The following is a 16,402-nucleotide window of genomic DNA, read 5'->3' as shown; positions in this document are numbered from 1 at the left end:
GTGTCTTTAACTGAAATGCCCTCTGACACTATAATCAAATCTAACACTCTTTGACCTCGAGTTCCTTCTGTCACATGCTGCTTGAGGAAGTTGTCCCACAATAGCTCAATAAACGCATTTTCATTATTCTCATGAGATTCTACTGCTACTCAATCAATATTTGAATTATTCAAGTCTCCCATTATGATTACTCTTTTCACACTTATCTTTTCTCTTTGGTGATGCATTTCTTCATCACTAGCAACCGATCCACCTGGTCTGTAACAACACTCCCACTATGTAATTGATCTTGTTAGATTCCACCTACACCAAATGGCTTCAAACTCACTGCCACATAAAATATTGTTAGTGGCAGTACTACTACAATCATAGGTCTCAACTCTAATTGGATTCAAGTAATCCGATATCATTAGCAGTACACCACCTCCTCTCCTATGCTCTCTATCCTTCCTAAAAATAATGTACCCTTGACACTCAATAACAGTTAGTAGGTCTGATTCTGATAGCCAGGTCTCACTAATAACTACAATCTGAGGTTGCAACATATTGACTAAGGCAACAAACTCTACTCCTTTGTTTCTGATACTCCTAGCATTCATGTACAGATATAATAATCTACCTGTTTGTTCTTTTGTATAGTTTTGTCTGCAATCTGCCTGACATACAGTTGGACAACTTGCAGATCTCTATTCTTCTGTAATGCCTTATACATGCATATATCTTTGCACACGTTTGATGGGTCTGAACAGATGAACGCAAAGTCGAAATCATTCTCTCGTCAACATTTCCATGACAAAGCCCATTTCTGTCATTAACAATTATATGACACTGTCGCGCTTATACTCACATTCATACCATTCTTCCCTTTATAATTTAGTTTCCCTGACTCTCTGTGTTAGGTCTCATACCAGTTATTAGTTTTTCTAGACTTCTGATACCAAACACATTCAGGTGTAGACCGTCCCTCAAATCCAATCTTCCCTCAAACTCACTCCATACTTCATTTTTATCATAGCGAGGTAAAATACTAAATTTTTTCACTTTCTCGCTCTTCACTCTCGCCTCTTCCAACAACCCTTTCATACTGAGCTTATCACCACCAGTTAAGTTGTTAGTACCTACTACAACTATGATTTCATTTACTTTTCTTTTCTGTTTTTGAATTGCTTCCTTTATATTCGTGATTTTCGCTCCAGGAAAACTCAAAGTTATAACTTGCTTATCAATAGCATGTTTTATTATAGAGTCACAATACCAAATAACTTTCTTTTTACTAATAGTGATCTCTGGGATTATCTGAGTTTTTGGAGACTTCACTTATATAGTGAAACTGGTCTGGGCCCTTCCCATAATGCATACCATTATACATGTCTGTAAGGATATGTGTGTATTATGGGATACTAGTCAATTGATGTAAGCTTCTATATATGAGTTGCCCTGTCATGAAGTTACTTCATGTGCAAATTTTGTTTGCTAACACTTGGATAAAGGATGAAACCAAGAATATAATTTCTTGGTATCTTTAATTTATAATGTTATAACGTGTTTATAGTGTATTCATGCCAACCATTTTTGGACTTAAGTACTCTAGATGAAATTCTGTTTGGCCTGCCACTACAAATGATTTGAATGAAACCAAAAATGAAATAATGTGACAGATTTTAACACCATTCTGAATATCAAATTTCATTAAATTCCTCCAACTAGTGCAGATAATTTTGACCAAAATGATTTATTTGAAAGCAAAACTGAATCACAAGCTATGCACATCCAAATTTTATTAAATTTCATCCAACCAGAACAGTTATTGCAATAAATAATTTCAATATCTTTTGTCCTTTTTTGGACAAAAGATACTTTTGTACAAAGACAGCCATCATCTTTGGACAAAAGATGGCTGAAAGATTTCTGAGGAGTTCAATTGGCAGATTCACTAATTAAACTAAATAGCTGCTGTTATAAATTGTATGAAAATCAGCAGTAAAAAAGACTGAAAATAGGTAGTAACACCAAAAACATCAACCACAGGCTCAATAGAGAAGCTATAGAACAAGTAAAATATTTCAACTATTTAGGCACAATTTTTAGTGAAGATAGAAAATTAAATATGGGAATGACAACAGAATAAGTAAAGTTGATATAATGAGGAGCAAGCTGAATAAATTTATATGGAATAAGAGAGAGAAAGAGAAATCAGTCGATATACTAAACTAAGCTAAGCAGTATATAAAACAGCATTAAAATCAGTTTTAAGTTATGGATACTGAGAGTTGAATAAGAAATAGATCACTCAAGATCAGAGATACTGAGTCCTGTGAAAAATTAAGAGTAAACAGATGGCATAAATGACAGAATCATATAACTTGTTATAAGATAACTTGACACTGTTAACATTCAAGAATGTGTGAGGAGAGCTAATCTGAGGTTGCATGGTTACTTAAATCGAATGAGAGAGAAAAGTTTAGCAAAAACTCACTGTGTGTGTGTGTGTGTGTGTGTGTGTGTGTGTGTGTGTGTGTGTGTGTGTGTGTGTGTGTGTGTGTGTGTGTGTGTGTGTGTGTGTGTGTGTGTGTCAGGTTGGCAAGAAAATGACTCAGAGGAAGGCCAAGATCTGTTTCAAACTAAGAAGTGCTTTAGGAGGCTAAAACAGACCATCTGACATGGACTGAGAGTTGGATAAGAAATAGATCACTCAAGATCAGAGATACCGAGTCCTGTGAAAAATTAAGAGTAAACAGATGGCATCAATGACAGAATCATATTAAAAATGAAGATATAAGGAAGGAACTTGACACTGTTAACATTCAAGAATGTGTGAGGAGAGCTAATCTGAGGTTGCATGGTTACTTAAACTGAATGGGAGAGAAAAGCTTAGCAAAAACTCACTGTGTGTGTGTGTGCACGTGGGTGTGGGTGTCAGAATAGCAAGAAAATGACTCAGAGGAAGGCCAAGATCTGTTTCAAACTAAGAAGTGTTTTAGGAGCCTGAACCAGACCATCTGACAATATTGAAGTACTAACAGATCATTGTTAATAGGGAGTTGGTAATGATGCAAACTTTTCATTTAGTACTATCATAATATTCATTATATACTTACTCCTCCTGAGAGTACATATCAGGAATTTAATTATGATGATGAAGATAACACAAATGGTTGTTGTAATAACAATGAGAATGTTGTTGGCTAACATGGAAGTTATTGTTTCACTGCATAAGCATAGATCACCTAGTTTTTGAGATGATACTGACAGATTCCAGAGAAGAATAAGTTAGGTAATAGCAGAATTCCAAAATAATGATTATGAACAGAGAATGAGAGAGAGTAACAAAAGAGTTTGGAGGAAAGGAAGAAAACAAAAAAAGCAGTATGAGATGTATAAGTTGACAGGGTCCTTTTACTAGAATATAGAGGTGATGGTATTGATGAAGCAGATTACAAAGATGAGCAAGGGGATGGGGGGGGGGAGAAGAGAATAAAGGAATGACACATGAGGTAGGTAGTGTGAAACTGAGTTTTTAACTGAAGAGAGACAAATTAAACAGAATACACTGACAGAGGGAGTCACAGGAGTGTAAACAATAAGTTTAACATGGTATGAAGCAAGTCAAGGTGGGAACTGCTGTAATGAGTTATGATTCCACAAATATCTAGTAATGACAATTTCTCTATAATCATTTGTTCATCTTCTGTCCACTATTGCATAAAAATGTCCACTATACGGCAAATTATTCTTATCAATTTATATTCTCTTTTCCTCATATTAAGCTGTAGCATTATCTCATATCTTACATGAAGCTGGCAATCTACTCACTTGGACTTTGTTTCTTTATCCACCTGAATTCAGGTGACTAATCCATGATGGTTGATAACTAAATTTTATGTAATTATCAACATCAAGAGATCTTAATAAATTTAGTTTAATCCTTTATCCAAGTGTGAGCAAACAAAGTTTGCACCTGAAAGTATCTTCAGGACTGGGGTAAGGTGGTACAACACCAGGGCAACTCGTTGCAAAGGTGAAGCAAGCTACCAACACTCCTACCTCAGTATCTCCTATAATGCAAAACACATCTCCTTGCGGATATGTCTAATGTTATCGGATATGCATTAAGGGAAGGGCCACTACCCAGACTAATTTCGACCTTTATTGAGGTCTCTTCGGTGGGAGCCAGGCCAGAGTGGAGATACTAGGCAGAAGCATTAGCAGGTCATCTCTACCTATGGGAGTTGCCAAATGGTGTGCCACCCTTTTTTAATAAATTACTCTGGATTTAGAGAAAGATGTTGAAAGTTTATTTTTCACTTGTTTAGAGTATAATAAATTTACTTTAATCCTTTATCCAAGTGTGAGCAAACAAAGTTTGCACCTGAAAGTATCTTCAGGACTGGGGTAATGTGGTACAACATCAGGGCAACTCGTTGCAAAGGTGGAGCAAGCAACCACCACTCCTATCTCAGTATCTCCTATAATGCAAAACACATCTCCTTGCGGATATGTCTAATGTTATGCATTAAGGGACAGGCCACTACTCAGACTAGTTTTGACCTTTATTGAGGTCTCTTCAGTGGGAGCCTTAATGCATAACATTAGACATATCCGCAAGGAGACGTATCTCCACTCGGGCCTGGCTCCCACTGAAGAGACCTCAATAAAGGTCGAAACTAATCTGGGTAGTGGCCCGTCCCTTAATGCATAACATTAGACATATCCGCAAGGAGATGTGTTTTGCATTATAGGAGATACTGAGATAGGAGTGGTGGTAGCTTGCTGCACCTTTACAACGAGTTGCCCTGGTGTTGTACCACCTTACCCCAGTCCTGAAGATACTTTCAGGCACAAACTTTGTTTGCTCACACTTGGATAAAGTGTGAGCAAACAAATATCAACTCAGCTTACTGTGTTCACCACTTCCTTTGATCATGCAATCCACTTGACCATTTTAGGCATATTTTGTAAAATTCATAAGCGCCTATTAAATTCATTTTGCTTGACTGTGTTCAATTTATTTCCAGACTCTGGCTATGTGGATTTTAACTGAAATTCAGCATTTCATCTCACTACTTTTCAAACAAAAGGGAATGTTAAAAAATCAGTTAGGAAAACACAGAGGATGATTGCAATAATGAAAATGTTGAGAAGTAAGAATAAGAAAGTGTGTGTGTGTCTCATTATATAGTCTGTAGATATTTAATCTAACTCATTTTCATATAATTCAGAAACAAATCTATATATAAAATTAACTAAATTTTATTTAGTTATCAAACCAATATTTTTCCTTACACAAGGTATCTTTATATGAATTAAAGATAATATGTATGTGCATGCAGGCATACAGATGGAAAACAAACAACAGATGTACCATGCACATTCTCTACAGGCATAATAAAGAAATCTTGATTTTTGTACTGTTTTCAATAAAAATAACTTTTATTTTTGGTAGTGTGAGGCAGCCATATATATTTAGGTTGGAGAATAAGCTGTGGAAGATTCCAAAACAATATCAGATTAAATCTGCACTCATATTATAAAATATCTCCTACCCCTTGTCCAGGTTCCATATTGTTTACAAGCAACCATAATGCAGGTAATGAATATTATCTTAATCTGCTCATCAAAAGATTTTCTCTTCATTACTTAGATCATCCTGCTGTTATTATTTATCATGTCTTTGTTTATTATTTATCACATTGTTTTTATTTTTGTCTAGATGGATATTGGCAGTTCTTTCTTCCAGTTTGAATGAAATGGTCTAGCTAGCAGTATAAAAACAATCACAATTTACAATTATGAATCTTTTCACAATTGTTTCTGTATTAATATATTATTAGTTTTGGTTTTGTAACTCATATGATTGGCACTTGCAATGTGCCTGATATTGATATGTTAAAATGAAATGTAAAGATTTGAGATTTGATGTATTTACTTCATTCTAATAGTTATAATAATTTCAGTCTTCTTTATTGTAATTCACAACTGTTACATGTTGAGATATCTGTTGTTCTTTGTCAAGACATTCTCTTTTCACTAACGACGACAACGTGTCAGCCATTACTACCTAACTTCTCGCTTTCTATTTACATGCAGCGCACATGCTTACTGAGGAGATTGATGGGCGATTGACAACTGACAGATTGTTCAGCTCCTGGCTAATGGATAAAAACAAGAAGAGAGAGAGAATGAAAGTTTGTGAATGGAGACCAGAGAATTTTGGTCTAGGAACATTTTAAGAAAACATGACAGTCGGAAATATATATTAATAAAAGATTCCGAAAATGAATTGTAGAAAAGTGGAACCTTGAACTGAAAGAGTTGAGACTGTTAACAAGTGATCAGTAAATGAAAGAAGATATCTGAATAGATGTTCTAATTCGACGTTCAATGAAACACTAAATGCAAAGTTTCGTCTTCTGTTTTAAGGATCTGGATCTATTTATTATTCAATTAGCAAAAGCGAAGAAATTAGTGAAATCTGAAACTGTAAAATTGTTTAACATACCTTGATACTTTTTTTGCCTTTACTCACTATGAGGGCTGGCAAATTATATTCTACCTTCCTGCTTGGTCAACGAAATTATTAACATACTCTTATGTGGTAGTCGTAGTTCTACGTTGTCTTGGATGTTTATGAAATAGTAAAAGAAGCTGCTTCTTTCTCTAGTAAAATATTTTGTGATTTGTGCATCATACAAAAAATGGATATTTTTATGAAAAATAGAATACAGAAAATAGAATAGAAAAATATAAAAAATGGAAATTAGATTAGTGCATTGGATTGGAGACTGGCTATCTGATAGGTATCAACAAGTTGTGTATGGGGGTGCGATATCCAGGAAAAGGAAAGTCACTAGTGGAGTGCCTCAGGGGTCTGTTTTAGGGCCATTACTGTTTAACTTGCATATTAATGATATTGGCAAAGATTTGGATGGAGATATTCAGTTGTTTGCAGATGATGCAAAGTTGGGACGAACCATAAAGAGTAGTGAAGATGTTGTGGCCGTACAAGTAGACTCGAATAAATTGAGTGATTGGTAATATAAGGTTTCAAAATTTGGAAAACAAAGATCGGATGCAGAATTTATGCTTGGTGAGAATATATTGTTGGAGGTAGAGGAAATAAGAGATCTGGGGGTGATAGTGGATAAGGATCTAAAATTTAGGGGACATATCGCCAAAATTGTGAAGACAACACAAAGGCTTCTGGGAATGATACGGAGGACACTGAAGTGTAGAAGCAGAGAGATTCTTGTTCCGTTGTATAAGGCTTTGATTAGCCACACATGGACTATTGTGCCCAGATTTGGTCACCAGGTTTTCAGAAGGATGAAGAGATGTTGGAAAGGGTCTATAGGCGACTGACTAAGGTAGTTTCTGACCTCTGGAATGTCGAGCATGAGGAAAGATTGAGAAGATGTAATTTGCAGAGTCTGGTGGATAGGAGGAAGAGGGGAGATATGATAGAGACCTACAAGTTAGTAAGGGGTTGTTATAAGATCAATGGTGGAGAAGTTCTATAGAGAATAATGGGAGATCAGGGGAGAACCAGAGGTCATCCCTGGAAACTGTATAAAGAGGGTGTGAGTAGGGGAGTGAGAGGCAGATTTTTTTCATGCAGAGTTGTGAATGATTGGAATGCCCTGCCTGAGAGTGTGGTGTCTGTAAGGAGTTTGAGTGTGTTTAAGACACGGTATGATGAGATGTGTGTGTGTGTGTGTGTGTGTGTGTGTGTGTGTGTGTGTGTGTGTGTGTGTGTGATAAAAGGACCTCCCAGATGAGTCTTTGACTCCATGAGGTCTTGGGGTAGTAATAATACTGAATTGCATGAGGTAAGATTAATTATACTCCAGTGAAACAGGAGGATGATCGAAAAAATAATATATGCCAAATAAAAAAATTTAAAAAATTTAACAAAAGATTCTATGGAAGTGAAGAGATAGTTCTGAATTTTCAGAAAAGGCCTAACAAAGAAACTGACTCTAATGAACACTTGATGTTTGTAAAAATTTGTTGTGAAAACAAAATGTTCAGTCTAACAGACATGATTAAATATATGTTAAACAACACAGTAATAGAATGAATCAGAGAATGAATGATTTTATTCTTTTAAGATAAGGAAATCTCTAAAGTGTAGACTTATTTTAGAAGGCCTTGGATCAAATTAATTTCATAGTTATTTATTTAATTTTATTTAAAATGTATATAGTGTGTTAGTTTAATTAAATGTATATATATATTTTTTTTTATTCGGTCTCGAGTCAATAATTTTCCAGATTCTAAAAAAAAATAGAGTCAAAAGTTATTGCATCAATCAGATTAAACTCTTATGCAATTACTTAACACTTACTTAAATAAAAGTGCCAATAGGCTTCACTTCGGTGATGTCACATTATTTAAATTAAGGGATATTAAATCCCACATTATTCCATAGTCGAATAAGAAACTCAGAGATCAGAATCGAAGAGTTTCATGCCAAATATAGTAAACTATAAAAGTTTTGGCAGATTGTAGCGTAAGCTAAAGCACGTAGTTCAACACTAGGGCAACTTGTAGCAAAGGTGGGTAAAGTTCTGATCACTATTCTTCGTATTACCCATAATGTAAAACACATCTCCTAGGAATATATGATGTTATACATTATGGTGTGCATCTGTTTTCGTGTATATATGTCAAACCATATGTTTTGACAACTCGTATAGCAAAGTATATAAGTTCTTTTTGCTATAACATCAGTATTACCTGGTCTTCCTATTCACTGATGAGACCTCAATAAAGGTCGAAACTGGTCTGGGTAGTGATCTTCCATCATAATGTATAACATCATACATCTCCTAGGAGATGTGTTTTACATTATGGGTAATACTAAGAATAGTGATCAGAACTTTACCCATCTTTGCTAAGAGTTGCCCTAGTGTTGAATTATGTGCTTTAGCTTACGCTACAATCCGCCGAAACTTTTATAGTTTGTTATATTCAGCACGAAACTCTTTGATTCCTATCTTTGAGTTTCTTATTTGGATTTGAAATAACGTGGGATTTAATATCTCCTTAATTTAAATAGTTACATCGCCGAAGTGAAGCCTATTGGCTCTTTATTTAAGTAAATTATGGGTGCACCTTTTTGACAACTTGTATAGCAAAGTATATAAGTTCTCTTCGCTATAAACTCAGTATTAACTAGGTCTACCTACTCACTGATGAGACCTCAATAAAGGTCGAAACCGGTCTGGGTAGTGACCTTCCACCATAATGTATAACATCATACATCTCCTAGGAGATGTGTTTTACATTATGGGTAATACTAAGAATAGGGATCAGAACTTTACCCACCTTTGCTAAGAGTTGCCCTACTGTTGAACTACATGCTTTAGCTTATGCTACAATCCGCTGAAACTTTTATAGGTTACTATATTCGGCATGAAACGCTTTGATTCCGATCTTTGAGTTTCTTATTCGGCTTTGAAATAATGTGGGATTTAATATCTCCTTAATTTAAATAATACTTAACACTTGGTTAAAACAATTCTCTTTACAGAGATATAGCACAAATGACACAGCTGACAGATTTTTTAAAATAACTGGAACAGCTGATGTGATAAATAATAACAGTAGGATGATCTAAGTTTTCTCAAACTGTGTTCAGCAGAACACTAGTGTTCCGCGGAAGGTGAATAGGTGTTCCACGAGAATTTCTGGAATTTGTCACTTTAGTTTTCTAAGAATTTTTCATGAATAAATATTTTATAGTAGAAATATTCTCAGGAGAATAATATTCGTGAATATGTCTAAAAGCTCAGACCCAGAACGTCTAATATCATCTGTGTATTGTTAATTTTCACAAATCGAAACCTTTCAACATTTGGGAAAGGGAATACTGCTGTTTATGAAGGGTCATAAAAATTGCCTGCAAGCAGATTATAACAATGGGTGGCATATCCTCTGTTCTCAAAACTGAAGGAAATGACATCTGTGTAGTAAATGTCAGTGACCAAGCGGCATATTGTTAAACATGGAAATATTCATGAATTATCATTAATTTTCACACATCGAAATCTTTCAACAATTGGGAAAAAGAATACCGCCGTTCATGACTGATCATAAAAATTACCTGCAAGCTGATTACAACAATGGGGGGCATGTTCTCAAAACTGAACAAAATAACATCTGTGTTGCAAATGTCAGTGACCAATCAGCAAGGAAGTATAAAGAAAATTTTTCCACTGAAATTGAAGATCAAGGTAGTCTGTATCCGGTTCTCAATTCTATTAATACTGAATAGTTTCTTCGCAAGTTCATATTGCAGTGTGTAAGTGCTTGTTCCAAAACCGGAGTGCCGTGATTTTTTTAAAAGTAATAGGAATACAGATTTAAAATCTAATATGAATAACAGACAAGGCACTTTGTTTAATTTTGGTATTAAGAAATCTTTTATTGAAGGTGTTTGTGATGGAACAGATAGTGAGTCATCCACCTCAAGCCTACAAAGATCTCCAGGATGTACAAAAGGAGGGGAAAACTACCAGCACACAGCAGAAAAAGTCTGCATTCACTCGTAAGTACTTATAATATAAATTTTTGGTGATCAGAATAGGATATGTCAATGAAAATCAGCACAAATTAATTTAATGATGGTTTAATTGATGTTTAATTAATTATCAATTATTAATTAATAATAAAAAATCAGCTAAATTACCAATTAATTATTAATTAATACATTACAAAATAACTAAGGTGTTCCGTGAAAATTTCAGGATTTGTGAAGTGTTCCATCGTAGAAAAAGTTTGAGAAACCCTGATCTAAGTAATGAAGAAAAAATCTTTTGCTGAGCAGATTAAGATAATTAATTTTTGAAAATCTTGAAAGAGGTTTGAATATTGTTATCTTTTAAGAACTTGTGCTTCTATTTCCAGTGTTCCAGATATTGTTTTTATGTTGCTCCCACCACAAAAGATTATTTGCAAACCTACATCACATTTTGTATACTGTTGGTGGGCTAAGGATTTTTTTTTCTTCTATTTTTATCAATATATATATTTTATTTTCAATTTATTTTTACATAGTCTGGAAACCCTGCTCCAAAGACCAAACACAGAACTATAATATTCTTGCTGGTCTTAATTATATATATATATATATATATATTGTATAAAACGTAATTTGTGATATATAACGTGATTTATTGCTACGATTGTTACTGCTATGTAAACTATGTCTTCTATAATTTTATTCGTTAAACTTTAACTTTATCCTTTCATGTACTTAGTTAATCTTATTTCTCTTTCTCTACCTTTAGTATTCTTTCCTTATGCCAAATTCCAATCCTCCCCCTCCCCCGCTCCGCTCACAGGATCGGTTTTTTTTTTTTTGAACAGTGCAGTTGCGAAAAAGATCAGGCGGCACTCCTTTTAAATATAACAAACATTTATTTATTTATACTAAAACAGTAATGCAAGGTATGCACTAAAAGGATACTACTTCCCTTTCCTCTCTAAGCTAAGTACCTTAGAAAAAAAACATCATAAGGACAAATTCTTAGGCATGCAACAAAATACCAATGACGTAAATTATCAAACAATCAAATTAGATAACTATTAACTATCAGCCCATTTACAGTTTAGGAATTACCATGCTTTGATTAACTATAACCTCCAATTCCAACCTTCACATAAAATATAACACTGTTTAAGCAAACTACTTCTCATAACATTATATTTCTTAATTCTATAATGTTTTGTCTGATTCAACAAGAAGAACTTAGGAAACTGCCTTTTCTAGACATTCTATTAGAATGTCAATTAAAAGGATAATAAACTTTCTTTCTCGATATATAGAAAACCCACTAGCACAGGAAGATTTCTTAATGCAGCCTCACACCACCACTCTTCGCAAAAAATAGGTCTAATAAAAACCCTAAGGGACAGAGCGTATTGGATGGAGATATTCAGTTGTTTGCAGATGATGCAAAGTTGGGACGAACCATAAAGAGTAGTGAAGATGTTGTGGCCTTGCAAGAAGACTTGAATAAATTGAGTGATTGGGCAAGCAAATGGGGATGCGAGTTCAATGTTGCAAAATGTAAGGTTTTAAAATTTGGAAAACAAAGATGGGATGCAGAATTTATGCTTGGTGAGAATATATTGTTGGAAGTAGAGGAAATAAGAGATCTGGGAGTGATAGTGGATAAGGATCTAAAATTTAGGGGACACATCGCCAAAATTGTGAAGACAACACAAAGACTTCTGGGAATGATGAGGAAGACACTGACATGTAGAAGTAGGGAGATTCTTGTTCCATTGTATAAGGCTTTGATTAGGCCATACATGGACTATTGTGCCCAGATTTGGTCACCTGGTTTTCAGAAGGATGAAGAGATGTTGGAAAGGGTGCAAAGGCGACTGACTAAGGTAGTTTCTGACCTCTGGAATGTCGAGTACGAGGAAAGATTGAAAAGATGTAATTTGCAGAGTCTAGTGGAGAGAAGGAAGAGGGGAGATATGATAGAGACCTACAAGTTGGTAAGGGGTTGTTATAGGATCAATGGTGGAGAAGTTCTACAGAGAATAGTGGGAGATCAGGGGAGAACCAGAGGTCATACCTGGAAACTGTATAAAGAGGGTGTGAGTAGGGGAGTGAGAGGCAGGTTTTTTTCGTGCAGAGTTGTGAATGATTGGAATGCCTTGCCTGAGAGTGTGGTGTCTGCAAGGAGTTTGAATGTGTTTAAGACCCGGTATGATGAGATGTGTGTGAGATAAAAGGACCTCCTAGATGAGTCTTTGACTCCATGAGGTCTTGTTTTAATAATAATAATAATAATAATAACATTTCCAGCACAGAAAAACAGAGAAATGAAGAGTTAGAATGTCTAACACAGATCTTTCAAAAAATAGTTATGAAACCAAGACCATCAAAAAAATCCTCCACACACCTCCTACAAGCATCTCTCAGAAGCAAGATTTCAAAAACACTATCACGCTTCCATATATCAAAAATGTTACAGACAAGATGGCTAAATTATTTAATAATTATAACATCAAAATAGCCTTTCTGCTGCTGGAAAAAATTTCAAGATTTATACATCCCCCAAAACCTCCTCATCATCCTTTAAAAAAACCAGGTGTTTACAAAATTTATTGTTCTTGCGTCATCTGCTATGTAGGACAGACAGGAAGATCTGGGGAAATTCGCATGAACGAACACTAAAAGGATGTGCAAAACAGAAGAGAACACAAATCAGGTCTAGCTTTCCATACCACTTCCACTGGCCACAATGTACTCTGGCAGAAAACAAACATGTCGTACATAGAAAAAACTGTTACATAAGAAAATTTAAAGAAGCTGCAAACATGCTTAAAATACCAACACAATGCAATAAAAATCAAGGATTAATTCTCCATCAAGTTTGGTCAGCTTTAATAAAAAATATACCTCAATCAGACCTCGGACATTATGAACGTGAACAACAGAACGTGCCATCATCCAGATTGTTTAAACTCAGCACTGCTTTGAATCTGCATTCTGATTTTTAATTTTATGAATAGTCAGACAGCTACAACTGCATAGTATGAACTATTACTAATAATTTCTCTTTTCTTTATGTTTTAAACTTTAAGTTACCTTTTACCCCCCCTGAAGATGTAAGTCAAACGACTTACAAAACTTGTCGGGTCTTTTATTAATTCATTGTGTTTTATATAGCTTATTAAATAAAATGTGGTCCAATTAACAAAATATGCCACCATGTGAGATTCAGAAGATTATTTTTGTTATGTGCTGTGAGTGATATAATTCACCACTAAACGAAACTTCAGCAGTAATTTATTCTCATTCCTTCTGAGATATCTTTTTATTCACTTTTACTATGCACTCTAGTTATTATGTCCAGTTGGACAAAAGATACAATGCAAACAAACTGAAACGAAATTTTGTGTGTCATTTTTTTAACTGCATTTACAGATACTGTCAACATGAACTTAAAAAAATAAATAAATGAAAAATAAATAAATAAAAATTGTACATAATCCAAAAAGTCATTCCTTACCAGTTTCAGAAACTGATGCCTGACTATCATTCATTGTGAAGTGTTCCTTCTTTTTTCCTTACAAAGATTAATCATCATAATATTTAATGCATACATGATAAGCTACCATCTAAAAGAAAAATAATAACAATCAAAAATTGCAATGCAAAAATTAATGAAGTAGGGCATTTTTTACATAAGTTAACATTTTAGCAGCTGATAAAGGCTTCTGCATTGCTAGACTGCCAGAGTTCCCCCCCCCCCCCGCCACTCAGTTTCAAAGTTAGTCAATAATACCATTTATGATGGTGTCAGCTGTTTACTGTACTTTCACCTAAAAATTTACAAATCATTTGGTAACTGCAGCAAAGAATGGCTACCAATAATAAGTAATGTGGATAGTCTTACACAGGACATGAAATTCATATCTTCCTTAATTATGCCAAATTAAATTTTTGGATTCTTTGGCTCAGTAAATAATTTTTGTGCTCAGAGTTATGCTCTTTCTCTCATTCTCACTATAATTTCTCAGTTAACATAATTACTTTAAGTTTCTATTTGTATATGAATTAAAATTGGAAAATTATTTTATGATTCTAGTTATTAAATATTCAATTATTCATCAAGTTTTGCTTATTGGAATATTTTGTGTATTATCTTTTACTTTGTTCTTCCAATGAAAAATTGTATTCATTTTTTAAACATATCCTCATATGTTTCACGCATATATCATATGAAATATGACATAAGGATAAGAGTTGTTGATAGTCAATGCAATAAATTTTCCTGTCACTGTATCTACTACATGAACTTCACTCAAAGAAATCTTCCTGAAAGTATAATATGAAAGAAAGTGTAACCTTTGACCACTGTAAGGCAACTTTACAGCAGTCACAAAGATCACAGATACACACAATTCCTGACACCAAATAATTATAGTGAAGTATCTAGAATCTACGATCTACATTTTATATAGCTCATAACTAGAAGATTTCTAGTTAAGTAACAGACAATTCTTTTAATGATAAAACTTTAAATTTTATGAAGTGTTTAAAACACACAGATTTAAAACAGAATACAAATAAATTATTTCAGAGAAAGGGAAAAAAATCTGCAGAGATATAAAAAATATAAAAATATAATAAAAATACTAAAACAATATTAGAAAAAATAATAATTTCCAGCAGAGTAGTGTTGAACAGCAATAAGGAGGAAGACAGACAACTAACAGTACAAGAATGGGAAGTGTTTAGAATTTTAAGTAACCTTGATGTTAACAAGATTGTGGATTGGATGGGATATCACCACATATATTAAGGGAATGTGAAAAAGAGCTGACTGTACCCTTGACTTGGTTGTTCAATAGAAGTCTGGCAACAGGCATAGTCCCAGAAAAGTGGAAAGCAGGAAAAATAGTGCCACTGCATAAGTGAGAATCAAAGTAAGTAGTGCCAAATTATAAGCAAGTGCATATATCAAGTATAGCGGTGAAGGTGTTAGAGAAGCCAGTTAGGGATATTATTGACTGGTTATATTTTAGAATAGGGTGACTAGCATATTGGATGGGGAAGATGCTTATACAGTGATATATTTGGAATTTGCTAAAGCATTTGATCAAGTACTGCATGATAAACTACTGTTGAAATTAGACAGGATGGGGTTAGATAGTTATTTGGTAGCTTGGTTACAAGGCAGGTTGACTAATAGAAATCAGAAAGTTGTGTATGGAGGTGCAGTGCCTCAAAAAAGGAAGCAGACAAGTGGAGGTGCCATAAGATTCTGTTGTGGGACCAATGCTGTTTAACTTACATATCAATGATATAGTGTAACAGGAGATATTCAGTTGTTTGCTATTTATGCTAAATTAGGAAGATTAACGTCAGGAAATTCTGATATGTTGTAATTCTGATGTGTGTTGCTTACAAGAGGATTTGAACAGTTTGGTGCTTTGGGCCAAAGAATGGGTATCATTTTAATGTTGCTAAGTGTAAAGTTATGCACTTCGACCAGAGAAGATGGAATGAGGCTTATCACAATGGAGGAATTCTGCTTCAGAAGTGGAGGAGGCAAGGGAGCTGGGCATCCAAAAAATCGCTATTATAACGTGAAGAATACTGACATAAGGATAAGGAGGTGATAGTTCCACCCTATAAGGAGTTAATTAGACCTCATTTGAATTTCTATGCACAGATCTGGTCACCTGGCTATATCGATAATAAGGAAACATTAGGGAGAGTGCAGAGGCAAATAACTAAGACCGTCTCAGGACTGGAATATTGAATATAGGGACAGATTGAGGGAATATGGTCTCCAGAGCTTGGCAGATAGGAGGAGAAGAAGGGGTGATATAAGAGACATATAAGCTGTTGAGAGGAGTCTATCAAATA

The 16,402-nt window shown here is 34.5% G+C and overlaps 1 protein-coding gene across 6 annotated transcripts in view; it reads right to left on the bottom strand.

The window, feature by feature from the left end:
* LOC150095243 (solute carrier family 2, facilitated glucose transporter member 10-like) overlaps positions 1 to 16,402 on the bottom strand; it is a 208,886-nt gene that overhangs the window by 182,900 nt on the left and 9,584 nt on the right. For all 6 annotated transcript variants that reach the window (XM_090409703.1, XM_090409705.1, XM_090409702.1 and 3 more), the window contains exon 2: positions 14,037 to 14,145. In XM_090409703.1, coding sequence (XP_090265829.1) covers positions 14,037 to 14,070 — 34 coding nt within the window. In that variant the 5' untranslated portion in view covers positions 14,071 to 14,145. The remainder of the gene's footprint in view (positions 1 to 14,036; positions 14,146 to 16,402) is intronic.

This window comes from Typopeltis vanoorti, chromosome 20, assembly GCF_054136105.1.
Source record: "Typopeltis vanoorti isolate ZY-2024b chromosome 20, IOZ_Tvanoo_1.0, whole genome shotgun sequence".
Classification (NCBI taxonomy): Eukaryota; Metazoa; Arthropoda; class Arachnida; order Uropygi; family Thelyphonidae; genus Typopeltis; species Typopeltis vanoorti.
The sequence above is the reverse complement of the archived record's forward strand: the minus strand, read 5'-3'. Positions and strand labels throughout refer to the sequence as shown.